Source organism: Myotis yumanensis, unplaced genomic scaffold (assembly GCF_028538775.1).
Source record: "Myotis yumanensis isolate MYYU_CA2020_CCGP unplaced genomic scaffold, mMyoYum1.0.hap1 SCAF_7, whole genome shotgun sequence".
NCBI lineage: Eukaryota > Metazoa > Chordata > Mammalia > Chiroptera > Vespertilionidae > Myotis > Myotis yumanensis.
The window spans coordinates 68,606,879-68,628,827 of record NW_027223758.1 but is presented as its reverse complement, the minus strand read 5'-3'; the positions used below and the strand labels follow the sequence as shown (position 1 = coordinate 68,628,827).

At 54.5% G+C, this 21,949-nt stretch overlaps 1 protein-coding gene across 2 annotated transcripts in view; it reads right to left on the bottom strand.

Annotated features, from left to right (window-relative positions):
• The window catches only part of CDH22 (cadherin 22), a 122,941-nt gene that overhangs the window by 21,639 nt on the left and 79,353 nt on the right, over positions 1-21,949 (bottom strand). For both annotated transcript variants that reach the window (XM_070421596.1, XM_070421597.1), the window contains exons 5-7: positions 16,247-16,414; positions 12,350-12,543; positions 8,719-8,972 (exon numbers count right to left, since the gene is read on the bottom strand). In XM_070421596.1, the coding sequence (XP_070277697.1) occupies positions 8,719-8,972; positions 12,350-12,543; positions 16,247-16,414 (616 nt within the window). The remainder of the gene's footprint in view (positions 1-8,718; positions 8,973-12,349; positions 12,544-16,246; positions 16,415-21,949) is intronic.

The following is a 21,949-nucleotide window of genomic DNA, read 5'->3' as shown; positions in this document are numbered from 1 at the left end:
GTGAGAATTATTCAGGAAAGGGAAAATGATGCAAAACGGTTAGAACAGGGAAGGGGAGAGTTAGGCACCAGAACATGCAGGCCACAGGATTCAGAGGTTGGACAGGGACGTGGGTGGGTGGGTGGGGGGGGGGGGGGGGGGCGGGCAGGAGGAATTCTGAGCAGGGAAAAGGGGTGGGCTCTGGGTCACGAGGCTCTCTCTGGCTGCCTGGTCATGGAAGCCCCGACCAGGGACTTGGGTGAGTGATGCTGCATCTAGTGGGTCTGGGGGAGGAGCCGCTGGCTGCCCCCTCCCACCCTGCCTGCACAGCATGCAGGAACTAATCTGCGGCTTTCAGCTGCCCAGTGAAAAAGCCCTTTGTTCTGCCTTCTTCCCGGGCCTTTGTGTGGCGGCTCCAGGCCTGAAAGGCCCGTGTCCAACACATGTCTCGGGCGGCAGCCCAGAGAGGCCCCGCCAGCGCTGGCTGACGCTTCCTGAGCTGATAACGCAGGCGGGTGCTGCCAGGCTGCATGGCCCACAAAGGCCTCGAATGCCAAGCAAGGGCTCTTTGTGCGGCAGGACAAAGCCGCCTGGTGGGCAGGGTTCAGCCCGAGGCTCTGCCCCTGCCCCCCACCCCTCCCGGCAGGAGAAGAGGGGCCCTTTCCCCACCTCCCAGAGTGGGCGAGGCCACCAGAAACACCCCTGCTGGGAGCCCAAAGCCCTGACATAACCCTTCAATGGGGCCTTGGCTGCATTACCAAACTTCTATGGGCCTCAGTTTCCTCATCTGCTGAATGGGGATGATGACACCCAGTGGGACTGCACAGGTCTGAGAGGAGTCCACTGCTACTTATTCTGTCTGTGTGACCTTGGACAAGTCACTGGGCCTCCGTGGCCTCTGTGTGCTTACCTGGGGAAGGGTGTGACTAATACCTCCCACTGGTGTGGACTGTAGGAGGTGATTCACAGATCTGGGCATAGGTGACAGCCCTTCTTATTAAAAAAAAATTAATTAATCCTCACCTGAGGATATGCTTAATTTTTAGAGAGAGGGGTAGGGAGAGAGAGAGAGAGGAGACACATAGATTAGTTGCCTTCTATATTGTGCCCCAACCAGGGGGCGAACCTGCAACCTAGGTACATATCCTGACTGGGAGTCGAACCAGCAACCTTTCATCACGTATATGTGACGATGCTCCAACCAACGGAGCCACACCGGCCAGCGCTATTCTTTTCATAGTTACTGTGGTTGTGGAGCTGAAGGCTGTGGGAAACGGTGAAGGGCTGTGCACATGGCCATAGTGGGCAGTGCAGCCCATCTCCTGAGTCCCATTTAGTGCCTTTCCCTAACCCTAAACTGCTAAGCCAACACCGGCCTTGCCCCTGACCAGCCTCGGTCCTGTGGGTGATTTTGTGTGGGAAGGTTCAAATAGTTTGCAGCTTGCTTTTCCTCTAGCCAGCCCTCCATTCATTCCTTTATGCCCAGCCATTAACGGAGTGCCTTCTCTGTGCTGCTCTGTGCTAGGTCCTGGGGATAAAGGGGCAAATGAGACAAAAGAGGTTGTGCCTGGCATCCCGTAAGGCTGATAGGATCTCCCTGTTTTGCAGATGAAGACACTGAGGCTCAGAGAGGACACCTGCCAAGCCAGTATGGTTATGAAGGTTTGTCCTGACAAAGGTGAAGAGGGGGTGAAGTCCAGCCAGTGTCCTGCTTGCCAAGTCGCGTGTCCTCGCCCAGGGAGCATCTTCTCAAGAGTGCCATATGGGCCAGTGATGACCCTGTCCAAGGTTGCACAGGGACTGTCACAGAACTGGGATTCGTACCCGCATTTGGGACTCCAGGCCAGAGTTCTTTCTAGCTGTTGACCCATCCACAGCGGCAGCACGTGGAGCCTCAGGTCCCCTTTGCCCCCAGCCCGGCCCTGTCAGATGTTTGCATCCAAAGAAGGTAGGAGCAGCCTCTGAGTGTCAGCTCTGCTGGAAGGGACTACGGAGACCTCCCCCTGAATTTTCAGGCAGGAGAATGGAGTCCAGGGGAATGACACAACCTGGGGCTCCTGGTGAGGGGATCAGGGTTGGGCATGAGGCAGGGCTTGTAAGAGGTTGCCCACTGCCTCCTATTGCTTCTCCTCGCCTCTCCTTTCTGCTCACTCGCTCCTCTCCTTTCCCTCCTCCGATCCTTCTCCCCCCAGCTTTTCTCTTTTGTTCCTTCCCAGAGAGGAAGGGGGGCCTGGAATCTAAGTGGAGGCAGCTGTTCCCAAGGCCAAGGGGGAGGGGCCGCTATTAACCAGCTAAAGACTTGGGGCTGCAGGTCACTGTGGTTGGCTGAGCCCAGGTGGTTTTGTTCCAGCTCAGGGAGCCAGCCAGTGAGTGGGAGGGTAGGGGGATGGGCACAGCATGTTGCAAGGAGTGTGGCCTGACAAGCGTGGGGGCAGCGTGGGGTGGGCAGAGGCTTGTGTGCCACACGTGCAGGGGCATGAGTTGTGTGTCTGGTCTGGGTGGTGGGAGGAAAGTGTGTGTGACTTGACTAGGTGAGTGGTGTGCGTGTCTGTGTGTGTGAGATACTGCGTTACAGTCGGAAGAGCAAAGGTTTAAGAGGCAGCTGCTCAGCCCTGAGTCTGGATCCAGGCCCAGGTTGACCCAGGTAAGTCACTTCCTTCTTTGAGCCTAATTTTCAGCAAAATAAAGATGATAATCCTACCTGGCCAGTTGGGAGGATTAAATATCGAGCTGGAGTTCCAGGAAAATTACTTCGTGGGTGAGAATTATTGTTATTCTAATTTTTATTCAGAAATGCCTGGCAAGGGGTACACAGAAGTCCCTCCAACCAGTGTGTGGTCTGCGTGCTTGGGAATGGGAGGAGCCATGTATGGACGTTGGAGTATTGCCAAGTGGCCTGAGAAGATAGGAGGCCCCCGTGGGTCTAGAACAGTGGTCGGCAAATTGCGGCTCTCGAGCCACATTCGGCTCTTTGGCCCCTTGAGTGTGGCCATGAAGTTTCAATCGCACTGTATGTGTGCGCCCGCACGTGGTATTTTGTGGAAGAGCCACACTCAAGGGGCCGCAGTTTGCCGACCACTGGTCTAGAAGATTCTGTTCAAATCTCACTATCCTGCTTCTCGTCGGTCAGCCAGGACCTGGAAAGCAGGAAGGGGGACCAGAGCAGGCGGGGGTGGGAGTGTGCAGTGAGAGAACGTGGCATGTCAGCTAGTGAGCGCGTGCTCACACGTGTGCAAGGGAGGCCTGACGGGTGAGGGGTGGGCAGGAGTGCAGATCTGGCGCCCACCTGCCTGGGTTTGAAACCTAGCTGTGTGACTTTGGGCAAGTCATTTAATCTCTCTCTTCTTCAGTTTCCTCCTCTTAAAAATGGAGATGGTGATAGTGATGATGGTACCCACTTCACAGGCTGGTTGTGAGATTAGACAAGTGACTACCAATAAAACACATAACAGCAGTGGGCACCTGCCATGTCATGTACCAACTGGCTCTTCTTATTTGCCAAGCAAGACTTTGTGCCAGGCCTGTGTAAAGGCTTTATGCGTTAAGCTCCTCAAATCCTCCCAGGCACTGTCTCACCCCATTCTACAGATGAGGAAACTGAGGCTCAGAGAAGCCCGGTTTCTAGCCCTGGGGCAAAAGGGCTGGTTAGTGGCAGAGTCGAGTTCCTAGGCCACGTCTGTCCAGAGCCACAGGTCTAGGAGACCCTCCTTAGGGCCACCCAGGTACACCTGTCAGCCCTCACATGCCACACAGGTTGCCCAGGGTAGGGTGGGGAGGGTACTGCTCCCTGTCTTGGGTGCGCATGCAGGCACGGACACCACATACATATGTGGATACATAGATAGTGCACACAGGCATAATAAACATGAAAGTCTGCAGGTTCTGGTGTGTACAGCCTTCCTGGTGCTCCTGTGTGTGGGCTCATGTACACACACACACGCAGCAGGCTGAACAATGCAGACCCTACCTGAGCTACAAGCGGGGGGCACCCTTTAGCTATGAAAGGGCTGCCTCCCCAAATCCAGGGATTTCTCTCTGCTCACTCCCTCCTGCCTGTGACTCTTTCCCTCTTCTCCATCACCCTTAAGGCACACTTCAAAGCCTACACACGATGCCTAGACATTTGTATGTGGTTAGTACTGGTCGCAGAACGAAGGGGAGAAACAGTGTCCAGACCACCAAGGAAAATGGTAATATCCAAACACGTAATCCTCCCTCCGGCCCTGGGAGCACCAAGCACAGAACTGGAGCCTAGTAGACACTACATGCCCATTCTTTGAGTAAATGAATGAGGCAGGTACGATCATGATGCCCGTCTTAGAGATGGGAAAACAGGCTGGGAGCAGGGCAGGGATTTCCCCATGATTCTACAACTGAACTGGGATTCAGACCAGATCTTCGTGATCCCAAAGCCCACACCCGTTCTGCCACACCCACTGTGGAGTGCTGGAGCGCATTAGGGTTCTCTCCCTCGGGTCCGGGGTGGGCTTTCCTGTTTCTGATGTTCAAAGGAGACTCACACGGCTGCCTCTTCCAGAGTTGGGCCCATCGGAACACTTTCCTTCCTCCCTCGAGAGCTTTATCCAAGGCTGCCCACTGCCGAGGGATCAAGCCCCACTCCCTCACCTGACATCAAGGTCCTTCACAGCCTGTCCCTGTCCTCATCCCCCAACCCCTCATGTGAGCTCATCTAGCTGATCTTCCTGCTCCTGAACGTAACCTCCTGGCTCCATGATTCTGCTCCTACCCCTTGGCCCTCACCATCACTCCACCCCGGGGTGCCCCCTTCCTGTTCCACTTCATCCTTTTTGGCCCTGTGGGGCCACCTGGGGGAAGCCGGTGTTCATGTCTCTCCTTGGTGCCAGAGAACTTGCCCCTCCTTGAAGCTCTTTAGTCCTCACGCCCCTGTCTCAGCCCAAACCCACTCAGACTTAGATCTGTCACCAGATTCATATACGTGGCAGCCTAGTCTTCCCGTTGACCCATGTCTGACTCATCTCTGTGCCTCATGCACTGGGGAAGGCACGGCACAAGTTTGGTCACTGCGTTAACCACAGAGAGAGAGTAACAGCAGGGGCGAAACGGCAGGAGGATGGACTCAAGAAGGGACAATCATGGGTTAAAGCCCATTCCTTTCCCTTTCAGGATGAGTGATACTGGATGAGTCACTTCTCTCTGACCTTCAGTTTCTTCATCTGTAAAACGAGTAAAATAGATTCTGAAGCACAGATGCAACCCTGTGTGGCACCTTCCATCTCCCCTGTGCCAGGACTCAGAAAAACCATCCTGTACACATGCAGTTCTGTATTTCCCAGGCGCCTACTGTGCGAGGCCAAACCTCCCAGGATACCACTTCATGCCTTCATTTCCAGGAACACACGATGCTTGTTCCTGCCTCAGGACCTTTGCACCTGCACTTCCCCACATCTTTGCATGGTTGGCTCTCTTTACCATATGATCTCAGCTCATTTATCAACTCCTTGACAGCTCAATACAAATAGCTCCCTATGGCCTGCAAACCCCCCATCCTACGACTCTGTCTATTTCCTTCATAGCTCTTATAAGCAACTAGAGGCCTGGTGCATGAATTCGTGCATGGGTGAGGTCCCTCGGCCTGGCCAGTGATTGGGGCCTATTGGGGCCTGCCGAGGGGGGAGGGGGGGAAGCGCGGGAGGTTGGCTGTGGGAGCTCACTGACTATCAGGGGGCAGCTCCTGTGTTGAGTGTCTGTCCCCTGGTGGTCTGTGCATCATCATAGCTACCGATCGACCAGTTGTAACAGTCGCTTAGGCTTTTATATATGCAGATGATCCCGTGAATCACTTGTTGACTGTCTCCCCTCAGGAGAAGGCAAAGCCCATGTGGTCAGGGATAGGGTCATCACCATTTCTGCATTTCCTGGAACAATGCTGGACACGACTCAATTCATAGGTGTTGGCTGAATCCATGACCCTAGGAACTAGGGAGCTGGGATATAAGCCAGGTCCTCGGTAGCACGTGTGGCCTCTGAGGACCCGTCTCTGTCTCCCCAGCCTCTCACTGGCTTCCTTTTCTATGTTTGTCTCTATAGACTGGGCACCCTTCTCCAGCTCTGCCCTTGGCTGAGTCATCTCGGTGGTGTCCCCAGGCCTGGCTCAGGGCCTGGCACGGAGGAGGAGTTGGGTAAATGTTTGTGGTGTTAAATTGGACCTGTCTCAAGGTTCTCACCGCCTCCACATCTGAGGAGCCCCAGGGAAGAGGCCAGAAGGAGAGATGAAAGAAGGTTTCAAAGTTGGCCCTTTCAGTGCTGATAAAAGCAGGCGGGAAGGGAGGGGCGGGAGGAGGGAGATGACTGAAGGGGTACAGAGAGCGATATTGGAGAGGAGGGGAGCAGGTGGGCGGGAGCACTGATCTGGGAGGCAAGGAGTCGGCTCCTACTCCTGGCTCTTACCTCACTGTGAGAACCCAGGGAAGCCTCTTCCTCTCTCTGGGCCTCAGTTTCCTGGCAAATGGTGATAACGCCCTCCACCTGCCCCAAGGTCTAGGGCACAGCCAGAGGCTGAGGGGGAGGTTGAAAGACTGTGCCAACAGCCTGGGTGGAAGGGCGGTGGAGGAGTTCAAAGGCAGGACAGTTGTGGCCACAAGAAGGGTACAGCCAGCCTGGGGACAGAGTCTGAGCTCCTCAGCCTGCCCCAGAGGCCCGTCAGATTTTACCTTCGCTGCTCACTCCTCAGGCCACTGTAGCTATCACAGCCCACTCTTCCCCAGGCACACAACCACTCCTCTGCCTCCATATGTCTGCACACACCGTGCCTCTGCCTGGAATGCTCGTCCCCTCATGTTTACATCTGACCAGACCCAGGTACTCAGCCCAGCTCCATTCCTGTCGCCTCTAGGACTTGGCTCCCGAGCCCGGAGGGTATTGCCCGGTTTGGCAGCCCCTGGGCAGTTAGTAGGATGGTGTCTGTGTCCTCACCTGGGGCTGCCACATAAGGCTGCACAGGTTGCGTGTGCACTTCCATCTCCAAGACACAGCCGTCACACAGATGACGAGGGCTTGTCACCCATCTGGATTCCTGTCAGACTAACTCCCCTCCCCTCTCTCTCCAGTGCTCAGCACAGAGTGGGGCATACGGTGGGCTCAGAGGTCATTCACTGACGATGTACAGGGGCTGTAGCGGGGACGCAGGGGCTCCAGGAACTCCTTCTCATCTGTGCAATGGTAGCCATCCCCTCCACCCTTGACCTCCCACACTGAATCGGGTTCTTCTACAGCCCTTTTCCCTTTCTATTCTATCCGACCTCTTCCAACCAAAGCCACCGTCAGGGGCTCCCCAACCCCGTCTCCCCTCCCCTCTACCCTCCTGTCTCCATCCCAGCTCTGCCCCTCTCTACCTGTGTCTGTTTCTATCTTGCCAGGGAGGTCCATGTCTCTCTTAGCTACTCTTGTCCTCGTTCTACTGGCTCTCCTCTCTCTCACATCTCTTCCTCTCACTGTTCGCCTTCCCACATCTCCACGAGTGTCTCTCTCTCTGTCTCTTTCCTCAATCCGTCTGTTTTCACATTTCACCCACTCACCACACATTCAGTGTGTGTCCACTGAGTGCTGGGCATCGGGCCAAACCCCGAGGATACAGTGGTGAACACACAGGCTTAAGTCCTCACCCTCATGGAACGTATCTTTCCATGGGAGAGACAAACAAAGTCATTAGAGAACAGGCGGTATGTTAGATGGTGAAGGCGAACGAGGACCATGGGAAAGAGGAAAGGCGATCTGAAGGGTTGGGGCTGGGGATGAGGTGGGCTGACACTGTAAAAAGGGTGTCGGGGAGACCTCACTGAGGAGGCCTCGCGCTTGAGCAGAGACCTGGAGGAAGTGAGAGGACAAGTCCTGGCCGTGTTCAGGTGAAAACATTCGGGCGGGGGATCAGCAGCGGCAAAGGCCCTGAGGCAGAGGTGAGCTTGGTGTACCTTGGAGCCTGCGAGCGGGGAAGGAGGGCTGTGTGTGTGTGGGTGTCTGAGAGGTTTACCGTGAGGCCACATCTCACAGGGTCTGGAGGTCATTGTCAGGGCTTGTTCTTATTCTGAGCCAGAGAGGTGAGGGCGTGGGGCAGAGGAGGGCCATGCTCTGATTTACATTTGAGCTGTTTCAACCTGGCCCTGTGCCGATTCTAGGTTCCAGAGGGGCGAGGGCAGGAGCAGGGAGACCCGTGGGCAACTGTGACAATCCTGGCGAGAGGAAAAGGAGCCAGGCTCAGGGGCAGCGGGAGGGGGTGAGAAGCAGTCAGATTCTGGATGTGTTTAAAGTGGAGATGACAGAGTCGGCTGATGGCTTGGAGGGCGATGAGAAAGACGGGAGTTGAGGATGTCGCCAACATTTTTTGATGGAACTGGAAGGAGTGGGTTTTTTGTTGTTGTTTGTTTGTTTTTCCGGGAGCAGCTGAGAGCTCAGTTCCAAACGGGAGTTTGAGGTGTCTAGGGGGGATCCAGGGAGCAGTGGAGAGGGAGAGCTGGGGCAAGACAGTGGAGCTGGGAGTCAGGGGCACCTCCACTTGGCCCCGAGTCCCTGGCCTATCTGTGACTGACCTCACACGGGCTTCCTTTGTCTCAGAACTCCAGCTGTGCCCTCTCTCTCTCCCCTCCCCCCATCCAGCATCTCCTCCTTCCCTCCCGACCCGGCCCCCTCCCACTCGGCCCGCATGAGTGCAGGGGCGGTAGCTGGAGAGCAGGCAGCAGGCGTGGCCCCGGGCGGGGGTCTCACCGGACGGGCCGGTTGGCGGCGTCGGGGTCCCGCGCAGTCACCACGCCGACCAGGGAGCCCACCTGCGCGTCCTCCTGCACCTCCAGGAGGCCGGAGGGCGGCCGGAACTCGGGGGGCTCGTCCACATCGGTCACCGTCACGCGCACGATCGCCTGGTCGCGGAATGTGCCCAGGTCAGCGAAGCGGGGGTCCACGAACTTGTTGAGGGCCTCCAGGACCACCGTGTGCACCGGCTGGGACTCGAAGTCCAGGTGCTGGAGGAGGAAGCAGTGGGCCAGTGAGTGGGCGGGGTCCCCTGGGCCCCTGACTGACACCCCCTCCCCCCACTCCCGAGGTGGACCCAGAGGGAGGGCTGGCGCCAGGCCATGTGCAGACCCACCGCTCTCTGGTTACAGGTCCCAGCAGGACCCTCTTGCCTTGGGACACAGACACTCAGGGCTAAACCGTACTAACATCCTGACTTTCACTACTCAGCATGGTATGTTGGGACATTTCATTTCTTAATTTACAAAGCGCCTACTGTGTGTCAGGGCTTTAAACATATTAACTTATCTAATTTTACAACACCCCTCGAGGCTTGTATTGTTATCTCATTTCACACATGAAGAAATTGAGGTCTAGAAGTCTGTAACTTGCCCAAGATCACTTAGGTAGTCACTGGCGGAGGCTGGATTCAAACCCAGGCAGTGTGGCTCCCAAGTCCTTACCCCACAAGAGGAAAGGGTGGTGGCTCTGCTGCTGCCCAGCTGTGTGTTTGTGGGCATCTATTTGGCTGCTCGGGGCCCCAGGTGGGAGGATTAGAGGCCATATTCCCTGGTACATAGGCGGCGGCAGCTAATGCGAGTTGAGCCGGCTAAGCCAGGCTGCCTTAGAGCTTTCCCAGAGAGCTGGCTAAGCCCACACTGAGCCCCGCTTCTCATCGGGAGTGCTGATGGGTGACCCTCTGATGAATGAGCTCCGGGGCTGTGTTGGCTCTGGCCTTCTAAAGACAATGCCTCACAGTAGCGGTTTTCAGCTGCTGTGCCGCAAGAATTTTTAACACCGGCAATACCTGACTATTTAGTCAGGGGCACTGACCTCTTTCCCCTTAGATTGTCAAAGAAAAAAAATGACAAGAGCCAACACAACAATAACCATCCGGTGTGAACGAATCAAGATCATACCTATCTTTTTGTCAGATTGGCAAAAATTATAATATGTTGTGTGGTACGCCGCAGAATTTTAGTAATTAGTTTATGTTTGCCATGAGATGAAAAAGGCTGAAAATCGCCACCTGACAGCAAAGAGAAATTGCCATGGTGGGGCTGCAGGCACCTCAGTTGCGTGGTGGGGGAGCTCTCTGAGTACAAGGGTGACCTTCCTAGAGATTAGCCTGGTGTGTAGGGACCCGCCTTTCCTCTCAGAACCTCCCACCCCCCACCTTTTCCAGCAGCAAAAATTGCCACCTCCTTCTTCCCTCCTTCCTGTTGCCTGGGAAATCAGGATGCAGGGAGGCAGGCAGTGGCCTGGCCTGAGAGTGAGCAATGGGTTCTGGAGCCAGGTCATCAATCAGGCAGGGCTCTGCTCCCTGAGCCAGCACTGACTCCACAGAGACACCTTAGGCGCCAGTGCTGGAGCTGGAGGGAGGGGCCCTGAGTGGGGGTGGGGGGTGGCCGCAGCACTGGGGGTGAGAGCAAGCAAGTGCTATGCTGAAGCCCCACGGCTGGGGATGGAGCCTGATTCTACTGCTCTGTGATACTGTGCCTCTCTGGGCCTCCAATTCCCCATCTTACAGTGCAGAGACTCACTGTACAGCGAGATCAGAAGACTGAAAACCACATAGTATTTAAAAGGGTGGATTCTGGAGCCAGACTGCCTGGGCCCACATCCCTACTCTGCTCTGCAAGATGCATGACCTTGGATGCACAGGATGGAACTCCTTGGAGTCTATGAAACGGACAATGATAGTACCTCAAAGAGACGATGTAGGGATGGAATGAATTAATACATGGAAAGCAGGTGAAGGGTGCCTGCCACATTGTAAACACTTTATTATAAACTAGAGGCCCGGTGCATGAAAATTCATGCACTCGGGGCGGGTGGGTTCCTCAGCCTAGCCTGTGCCCTCTTGCAGTCCGGGACCCCTTGGGGAATGTCCACCTGCCGGCTTAGGCCCGATCCCCCAGGGAGCCTGGCAGTCAGACATCCCTCTGGCAGCCTGGGACAGCCTTAGTGCTGCTGAGGAGGCAGGAGGGGCTCCCGCCACCGCCACTGCGCTCGCAGCCCTCAGCCTGGCTTGTGGCTGAGTGGAGCTCCCTCTATGGGAGTGCACTGACCACCAGGGGGCAGCTCCTGCACTGAGTGTCTGCCCCCTGGTGGTCAGTGCGCATCATAGCGACTGGTTGTTCCGCCATTAGGGTCAATTTGCATGTTATCCTTTTATTATATAGGATACCCGCTATCATATTATTATCCTCTGGGAAGTAGTTGAAGAAATTGGCAGTTTTCTCTATGCTCAAGGTCAGCTAGAGAGTGGGTCTGAACGCACTTATTGAGTGAATGAAGGGTTGTCAGGGGCAGATGTTTCTGTGGGTCCCAGAAGGCAAAGCCCAGGCTGATAGGAATGGATTTAGGGAGACAGGTTCTGGCTAATGGGAGGAGGAAGAGCTGGACAATGACAGGGAGTGAGCATCCTGACCCTGAACGTGTACAAAGGTCTACGCCCATCCAAGAGCCAGTGCAGGGGATCCGACCTCCTGCGGGAGAGCAGGGTTAGAGTGGACAGTCTCAAAGGCCTGCACAGCCTGAGTTGCCACGCCCATGACCATGTCTTGGAAAATGGATTTTGCTTCTCTATTTGACCTTCATCTTCTTCCTCTAGGACTCACTGAGTTTGTACTTTTGACTTCTGGTTTCTGGACAAGCCAATGGGTGAGGAAGACTGTTAGACTCAGGAAAGAGAGAGCTTGGAGTCACAAGACCTGGGTTCAAATCCCAGCTCTACCCCTTATAGGTGGGGCCTTGGACAAGCCCCTTTACCCCTCTGAGCCTGTTTTCTCACTTGTGAAATTGCATATTAATGATGTCTCCTTCAGAGAGAAAGGCCAGGATTAAAGGAAATGATGCAGGTAAAGGTCCTGGTACGGACTTGAAGTAGCACTTAGTAGTGATTAAAAGCACTGGTTCAAATCTGGATTGAACCCTGGCCCTGACAACTAGCTGTGCAACGTTGGACAAATCACTTAACCTTGCTGGGCCTCATTTTCTCATTTGTAAAATGGGGAGGAAACCATCAGCATTTTCCCAGGGTGGCCCTGGGTCTCTGTAAAGACCTGATCCCTGGAGTGGAGTCGGGAGGGAGTATTTGGCTGTCAGCGGCCTCCCTGACTCCATCCCCTAGAGCAGGGGTGGGGAAACCTTTTTATCTGCCAAGGGCCATTTGGATATTTATAACATCATTCTCGGGCCATACAAAATTATCAACTCAAAAAAATTAGCTTGCTCTATTTAGTCAAACATTTAATTAACTCACCCTAATGCCTTGGCAGGGCCAGACCAAATGATTTCTCAGGCCTTATACAGCCCGTGGGCTGGATACTCCCCACCCTTGCCCTAGAGCCTGCCTCCCCCATCCCTCCTGGGGCAGCCTTACCTTCTGTACTACGATGATGGCCTCCTGAGTGTCGCTGTCCGTGGTGACCTTGAACACATGGCCGCCAGTGCCACTCTCCTCTTTGAGGTGGTAAGTCATGTCCGTGTTCTCACCCACGTCCGAGTCCTCGGCCTTCACGCGTCCCACAGCTGTGCCGATGGGGGCCGACTCCTTAATGCTGAACTGGTACATCTCTGTAGGGGATACGGCTGTGAGCAGGGATGGGGGCAGCTTCCACCAGCTCTAGGGGAGAGCAGGGGGGCCCCCGATGGGCTCCAGGGAGGGCAATGTCTGCAAGGGGCTCCCAGGTTGGCCAGGAAGGTGCTGGGAGAGGCATGTCCTCTACAGAAATGCAGGAGACAGTGCGAAGAGGGGGGCCCTAAATCAGACCCTGGGTTTATTTGCTGATTAATTTGGGAGTGTGCCTGCAGTTCTTTGGGCCTCAGCTTCCCCATCTGCCCAGCGCGGGTGAGAAAGGAGAACCACGGTCAAGGCTAAAGTTCTGGAGTCAGTCCTGGCTATGTAATCCTGAACCTTGAATCCCTCTTCTGTAGAACGGGAATAACAGTGTCTTCCTAACAGCATTGTTATCACGATTAACTTAGATGGCAATGTCTGCAAAATGCGCACTGCACTGCCTAGCACATGGTAGCAACTCAATAAGTGGAACAAATTATATTAAAACAGTGAGGCTTTATGCTGACTTTTCTGTTGACATTGATTTCTGCTTATTTATTGAGCAGCTGTGATGTCCCAGATGCAGTTTTAGGCGCTGGGGTTACAGCAACAAATAACACAGACCAACATCCCAGTTCTCACAGTGCCTTCCTCTCAATGGAAAGAGAAAGACACTAAACACATCAGTAAGACAGGCATGTGTCAGATGGTGATGGGTAAGTAGGAGAAGAATGAAGCATGGGAGGGGATGGAGGGCTGATGAGGGTGTGTGTGGACGTTTAAACAGGGTGATCAAGAAAGGCTTCACTGAGAAGGTGACATCTTTGCAGAAGACTGAGCCAAGGAGATATCTGGGAAAGAGCATTCCAGACAGAGGAAGCAGCAGGTGCAAAGGCCCTGAGGTGGGTGCAATGCCTGGGATGCTTGAAGAATGGCAAGATGACCATTGTGGCCACAGGGGCGAAGCAGATGGAAAACCAGAAGGAATGCGGTCAGATGGAGTGCAGACAGCACCTGACCTCTCCCCAGAGCTGAGGCTGAGGTGAGGGAGATCTGCTAAACGATGGGCCAGTGCAGATGAAGCAGGGGCTGTGGAGGTGGGCGCTATCTCTTGAGGTCCCCACACAGGTCTGGATATCCCTTGTGTAAACTGGGTGCCTCTCAGTCTCACGCAGTAGCTGGGGGGGGGGGGGGGCTCTCTCTCTAAGACACAGCTGATCATGCCACTTCCCTGCTTTAATCCCTCACACAGCTCCCCACTGCCTCGGGATGGAGTTGTAGGAGTCCCTTGGCTGGCTCCTGCTGACACCTGCAGCCTCATCCCCCTGCTGCCCCACCCCAACTCTAGCTTCAGCCAGGCGGCAGTCCTTGTAATTCCTTAAATATGACTTGCTCTGCCTCACCTCCGGGCATTCCGCTCTGTATTCTCCTCCCTGCCTTTGCCTCCTCAACTCCCACTCTCCCTTTAGTCTCACAAATGTTACCTCCTCCAGGGAACATCCCCAGACCTCCAGGTTCTGCTCCTGTGTGCCCAGGGCCCCCAAGCTTATCCCAGTGTGAGGATTACTGCATTTCCCTATTACTTATTACTCTCTGTTTATTCTCATATTTTCTCTCTTTTTTCTCTCTCTCAGAAGGCAGGGACCACATCTCTTATTCATCCGGCATTCTCAGTACCTGGCAGAACACCAGACTGTCACATAAAAGAAATGTGTGAGTGACTAGTGAGTGAATGAACGAAAAGCAGTGTGAGTTACTGGTATATCCTCCCCAGATTAACACAAATGAAATAATCTGATAGTACAAAGGGCTAGTGAGGATGTGGTACAATGGACACATGTGTTTCTTTTCTTTTTTAAAAATATATTTTTAGTGATTTCAGAGAGGAAGGGAGAGGGAGAGAGAGTTAGGAACATCAGTGATGAGAGAGAATCACTGATTAGCTGACTCCTGTACACCGTCCACTGGGGATCGAGCCTGAAACCCAGACATGTGCCCTTGACTGGAATCGAACCTGGGACCCTTTAGTCTGCAGGCCAACGCTCTATCCACTGAACCAAAGCAGCGAGGGCCACATTCGCATTTCTTCATGGGGAACAGAGTTTGGTTTTATTTAGTAAAGTTGAAGATGAGCATATCTCATGAGCCAGCTATTCTGCTCCTCTGTATATTCACTGAGGCATGTGTGCAAAACAGCATTATGAGCTGTGCAACAATGGTCCAAGCAGCATCCTCCATAACAGCCTCAAACGGGAAACATCCCAAATGTCCATCAACAGCAGAACAGCGAAACTCCGGACTACTCTACAGCAATGAAAATGAACGAAGGACAGCTATAAGTAACAACAGACGATTCCATAAATGTAATTTTGAGAGGCAAAAGAGCATGACAAACACGTTGTATGGTGTGATCCCATTTATATAAGGTTAAAAGCAGGTGAAATGAAACTGATGTTAGGGGGTGCACACGTAGGTGCACTGACCCTAAGGAAAGGCCAGGAGGTGGAGACCACGAGCAGATAGATTCTGGCTAGTTCTGGAGGAAGAGTGGGGGAGAATTATGATGGGGGAGGGAACGCGGGGGGTTCGGGGTCCTGCTTGGTGGTTACAGGAGTGTCCGCTTTACACTGATACGTTACGTCCTTCTGTTTGTGTGCTCTATTTCCCAATAAAGAAATGCCAGAGATGGATAAAGAATGAATAAAGGAATGAATAAACAGGAGTTTTCCTGGGGCCCTGGCGCCTTTTCTTTTCTCTGCCCCACCCCTTCCAGCTCAGCGCTGGCACAGAGCCAGGCACAACTGGCCAGCAGACTGGGTGACTCCCCCTCCTCTACCCGGTGCTTCGAAGCTTCCCCACAGAGGGTTCTGTGCCCACCCCGATCCATGTCTGGGCTGAGGTGCGAGGCCGAGATGACGCTGCCACACTCTCAGCTAAGGGATTGGATTCCCTTATCTCCTGGGGGTCAGTCCCCTGTGGCGGGGCCTAATGTGAGAGCAGCAGACCTTGAGTAATGACTCGCCAGATAGGAATCAGCCCAGCTCCCTGCGGCATTTAGTCTCTGCCAGCCTCAGGCTTCCCCGGCATAGCTCTTCGCCTGAGCCTGGGACAGAGGGGCTAGCGGGCTGATGGGTGGGTGGGAGACTGGGCCAGATAAGCCCCATCCCCTGCTGTGCCAGGAGAGGCAGAGAGCGAGAAGACCTCATAATTCAGAAGCACAGAATCCTGCCCTCCAGGCTCAGAGGAGGAGGGAAGACCTGCCACTCCAGACCTCAGGGTCTCCAGGCACAACTAAGTCCCGTGGCCTGGGTATGGCTGCAGCCTCTTTCCGTATCCCTATGTCTGCCCCCACTCCTGTGCAAGCCTGGGCCAGCGGCAGATCACGTGCAATGATCGTGATAGGGTGTGTGCGAGGGCCGTGAGGGGTTGGGTGGGTGGGCAGATGGGAACTCCCCGCCGGCAGGAACCAAGGTGAGGGGTGAGGAGGTCACCGTGTTACTTGGATGGATGGAAAATCAGACACCTTTGGGGCCTCGTCTGCACAAAGCATGACCGGAAGGGGTCTGGGGCGAGTGGCTGGCCTGGGGGGTAGACAGACAGCTGGATGGGAGTCCCTCTCTTGGTGGGAAGCCAAAAGGGAACTTGGGGTCAGTGGGTGGCTTGGACGAGCTAACAGACAGACGCACAGATACTGCCTCCTTCTGGGAAGGCCTTACTTACTCTGCGGGAAACGGGGCGGGTTGTCATTAACGTCGGTGACCACGATGGTGACGGTGGTGGAGCCGGAGAGGCCGCCCAGCTGGCCTGCCATGTCTGTGGCCTGGATCACCACCTCGTAGCGCTCCTGGCTCTCGCGGTCGAGGTCAGGCACCGCAGTCCGGATCACGCCTGTGGACGCAGTAGGGTGAGGCCCAGGATGCCCACATCGGCTGCCAGCTGATATGGAGACCCCTCCACAGGCAGAGGCTGGCACACTCACGTTCAGCAGGGCGTGCAGAAGACACAGTTCTGGCCACAGTCCAGGTGCAAGCTCAATAGCCACCACACATACATGTACCCACCCCCCCCCCCGCACACACACACGTGCTCATACAGATTTGCTTACAAGCTCACACAGTGAACTCACACTCTGTACTACATACACTCACACACAAGACTGTCACACATACACACAGCTCAGATTCATACATACTTTCAAATACACATACTCACACACCTACTTTCAAACACACACTCATACACACATATAGTTTCAAAAACACACTCACACATATAAACATACACATACATAATCACACACTCGCACCAGAATGGACACTTTGGTTTACTAAAAAGAGGCACAGGGACTAACCTGCCACTGTGTGCCCCCCTCCCGGGACCTCAGGTCCCCACGTGAGGGTGAACCCTGATATTCCCCGAGTGAGCCTGGCCTGTGCCTGATCGCCTCTCTGTGGGCGGCACTCAGCCCAGACCCAGGCACGGAGCAACAGCTTGGCGAGTGTTTAACAAAGTGACCTGGACTCGCCCCCACACTCGGTGCACTCACTCTGGAATCACACACTAGGTATGTCTCCTCCACTCATGTGCTGCATACATAAGCACACATACGTGGTCACATACACTCATGCACACTAACACACATTCGTTGTCACACACACCTTCATGATGACGTCATCCCGTGCCCTCAGAGCCCCAGCCCCTGGCCCCCAGCCTGGCTGCAGATTCTCTGTCCAGGTACCAGCTAATGGCGGAACAGACAATTCTTCAAGCTGCTAATGGAGGCGGGGGTAGAGGGGCGCAGGAGCGGGTGACTGCAAAATGGATGCTGCGGAGGGGAAGGCTGAGTTTCTTGTCTCTGCCAGTGGAGACGAGGGTGGAGCGGGGAGTCGATGAGGCATTCAGAGCCTCCCCCCATGACTCACTCCAACCTGCCGAGCACCAGGTGGTGACAGGTGGCGCCCAGGGCCTGAGCGCCAGGTGGAGTCATGCACCAGCAGCCCCATGTTGTGCCCCATAAAACCCAATCTCCAGTCCTGATGTCCCCAAGCAGCCTCCAGACTCCAATAAAGGCAATGGAACGGGAGAAGAGGCTGCAGTGTGTGTCTGCGTGTGGCTGGGAGAACCGGGGGGAGGGGCACCTGGGGTTGCCCTGCTTTTGTGGGACCACATGGAGAAGTGGTCTGTGTACCCTCCTCTCTAACAAAGGTCACACAGACCCTTTATACATGGCCCTGAGGCGTCTCAGGAGGCCCCCTCCCGACCCTTGTCAGACAGGTCTCCCTGAGGAGAGGGGGGTCCTGGAAGCAGATGAGCTTTGGGATCGACCCCCGATCTGCCATTTTTGGGCCGTGTGACCTGAGCAAACCCCCCACCGCTCTGAAACTCAGTTTCCGCATCTGTAAAGTGGGACAGCCTCCCCAAGGAACAGGGTTTCTCCCCCTCGGCACTATGGACATTTTGGCAGGATAATTCCACCTACTCGACGCCAGCAGCGCACCCTCCCCACCAAACCCAGGGCCAAAAATGTCTCCCGACATTGTCAAATGGCCCTGGGGACACAATCAGTTGGGAACCACGGTGTGGAGTTTCATCTCATGAGAATCCCAGGTGGCAATGACAGTCCCTACCGTCGATGAGCGTGTCCCCTGTGCCTGGCTCTGCACTGAGTACCTGAAGGGAACTGTCCCACTTAATCCTCTCCATAGCCTATGAGGACGGTGCTATGATTATCCGTTTTACAGAAGGGGATGGAATCAGGGAGAGGCCAAGCACTTGACCAGGTCTCACATGTAGAAGGCGCACAGCCAGGATTCAAGCAGGAACTCCGGGGCCCGAGTCCATGCTCTGACCTGCTCTGCTGGCACGGAGTAAGAAAGGAGGGTCCCTACCCAGCCTGCCTTGCATCCCCGCCCCACCCAGCACGTGGCACAAGGGTAGAGCCCAGGCCTCTGACAGAGGGGTGCTGTGTAGGTGGTCCTGTGTAAGCATCTGGAACATTCTTGCTCTTCTCGGTCCCAACCAGGCAAGCTGTTTTTTCCAATCATGCAGCAGGTCCTTCTTGATCTACCCCTTCCCCTCCTATTCCTGCTCCTCAACACTGTGATCATGAGGGGCTGTTGTGTCCTCTGCCTCTGGGAGGTGGTGGAAGGAGGCAAAGAGCAGAGGGACAATAGAGGAGAAGATAAAGGATGAAGACAGAGAGGGAAGGAGATAATAGAGATAGAGATAGAGATAGAGATAGAGATAGAGATAGAGATAGAGAAGGAAAAGTGTAAGAAAGAGAGAAAAAGAGAGAAGAAAAGGGGACCTGGGGAAAGAGATGGACAGAAGAAACCTGGTGAGAGGCAGGAGGGAAAGAGACAAGAGGAAAGGGGCACCCCCATGGAGACAGAGGTAGAGAAAGGGGAGGTGAAGGACTTATGAGATAGAAACAGAGGAGCAGTCGAGCCAGAGAGAAATCACACCCAGGAGGAGACAGTGGGAGAGAAAAAAATAGAGACAGTGAAACAGACAAGAGAGAGGCAGAGGGACAGGAAGCGGTGAAAAGGGTGGGGGCAGGGAGGAAAAGAGAGGGCAGATGGACAGATTGACAGTGGAGGGGCCACCAGGCCAGACACAGGGGGGCCCTGAGTGAACCAGGTGTAAAGGCAGGGAGGGGAGCTGACCAGCTGAGCACTCACTATGCGCTAAGTGTTGGGCGTGTCACTTTACCTCTGGGATCTCACTCCATGAGCCTGTTTACAAAAAGCTCAGCCAGGGGCTTGGAGCAGGGGTCTGGCTGAGGTCCACTTGTGGGTGAGGAGCCATGGGCATGAGGCTGGCCTCCTTGCTGGCCTTGCCACTTCCAGCTCCAGAAGGAATGAGGATACTGAACTCTTCTCTTTTGGAAACTGGTGATGAAGCCTTGAGTGTATGATCAGGTGCCATCTCTGAGTGACTGGGAGGTGGGTACCCATGGTGCCTCTGGGCCCTGCCTCAGAGTTACCCTCAGTGGTAGGTTGCCATGGTAACAGCTCCCAATGAACCATACTTCCTGGAATCCATACCATGGACCATCCCCTCCCACACGGACTCTGGCCTGGGCCACCTGACTTGCTGTGGCCAATGGGACATCAGCAAGTGTGACAAAAGCAGAGGCTTGATCAGGCCTGTGTGCTGGGGCCTGTCCTCTTGGAACTCTGAGACCACGAGACAATGAGAAGCAGAGGGACAGGAAGCAGTGAGGAAAGGTGGGGGGAGGGAGGAAAACAGAGGGCAGATGGACAGATTGACAGTGGGGTGGCCACCAGGGGCTCACCACCCTGAGTGACCCCAGCAAACCCACAATTATGACAATAAACCATGGTTGCGTTAAGCCACAGCATTTTGGGGCAGTTTGTTATATGGCAGGAGATAGCTGACAGAGAAATTGAGTTCCCTGGCTCATACATTTAACTGGGGGTCAGCCGCTGGAAGGCCCAAGATGGCCTCATGCACATGCCTGGCAGCTGACCCTGGCTGTGGCGCGACCTTCTCCATGCCCCAGCAGGCTGGCTGGCTTCCTTTTATGGGGGCGTCCGGACCATGTTCCAGGAGAGAGAGCGAAAGCTTCATGTCTCTTAAAGCCCACTCTGGGAATTTATAAACATCGATTCTGCTACATTCTATTGGCCAAAACCCACCCAGATTTAAGGTGTGGGAGGAATGGCAAAGTCACTCACTCTGAGGCCAGTGTAGGGATGGGAGGAGCTGACAACATTGTTTTCTATCTACTCCATATGGCTCCTGATGCTGGGAGAAGCCTCCTGGAAGCTGATGCACTCCTGGGGAGCCTGGGGTAAAACTCCCAAATCAGTCCATGAAGCTGTTCTTGGAACCTGAATGCAAATTCATTCACTCATTTATTAAACCCTTATTGAGGGCCTACTATGTGCAGGGGCTACAGGGTCAGATAGATATGGTTCAAGACTTCTTTCCATATTTTACATGCTATCTGACCTTGGACAAGCTCTTGAGTCTCTCTGAGCCTCAGTTTCCTATTCTGTAAAATGGGGATATCCAGTTGATAGGGCTGTTGGGAGGATTAAATGAGATGAAGCTTCCAGCAGCAGGTCTGACATTTTGGGGATGTCTCACTGATCCCCACCTCTGGTCCTGCGTTGGGTGTCCCATAAATAACTTCCATACTGGGCAGAAATCCATACTGGCCTTCTTCACCATCTTATCTTTAGGGTCTGGCATATAGTAGGTGCTCAATACAATTCTGACTGCCCGACTTACTCCCATGGACTCTCGGTCCCACCTCATGGCACCTGGGTGTAGCTGTCTATTTGTTTCTGGCTTCTCTGTTGGAACAAAAGCCCCATGAGGGTGGAACCAGATCTGGCTCATCATCCTGACCCAGGATCTGGCACTTGGAAGTGCTCAACAAAGATTAGTGTCATTCCTTCCCAGGAAAATGGACATGTCTGGCCCATCTGGGAATTTTCAGAGATATCCTAAAGTCTCTAAGCAAGTCTCTCTATTCTTGCTGGGGCTGTGACGGGTGGGGCTGGTAATTAGAACCTGGCCACGGCTCCCTGCAGCCTTCTGCTCACCCCAGTTCCAGCTGTTGTTCTCTCTACCCTGTTGTCCCCTCCAAATGCTACAGAAGGGGCCCTGGAACCCAAGTGATGCCTCATTAGACTGCAAATGCCATCCCCGTGGCCCCTGCGGGGGGCTTGCTGGCAGATCTGGCCTTTAAAACACACATTAATTTCTCCTCTGGCACTGGGCCTTGTGGCACCCCACCCCCTCCCGTCCCTCACACCTTCCTCTCAGGCCCGTTCAGGCTCTGCTCCCTGCGATCTGCACAGCGAGAACAGACTGTACCTCACAGCAGCTGCTAAATATAGACCCGCATCAGCGGAATATTCCTGGCTGGGGAAATGGAGCTGGGCTGGGAAAGACACCGAGCGGCTCCTGCGTGGGGCTAAGGAGAGGGGAGGGCAAATATGGGTCTAGGAAATGTCCACAAAGACCCTTTCCGGCTGAGCAAGTTGAGGGACCCTAGATAGAACAAGGACCCATTGACACCTTCGCCTGCCTTGCCTGGTGCCCACTCTGGCTTCTTGGGGATTAACTCCTGCCCTTCCAGGCTCCATGGCTCCCCACGTGCCCCATCCTGCAGACCCTCTGCAGCGGGGGATGCTCTTCCTCGGAACCTGGCCGTCCTCCTCAGTCTCTTGGAGTCTGACTCTTCATCTGCCCACCCCTGCCACCTCCCAGACTCAGTCCTGGCCCTTCCTTTATTTCTCTGTTTGTGTCTTCCTCTGCTCCCTGAAAAAAGCTGATAAATTCTAAGGGCTCCACCTCCTCAGGTTTTATCATCGTCGTCATCATCATCATCGTCGTCATCTTCTTCTTCATCCCCTTAGTTTCCATTTATGTACCAAGTATTGCGTC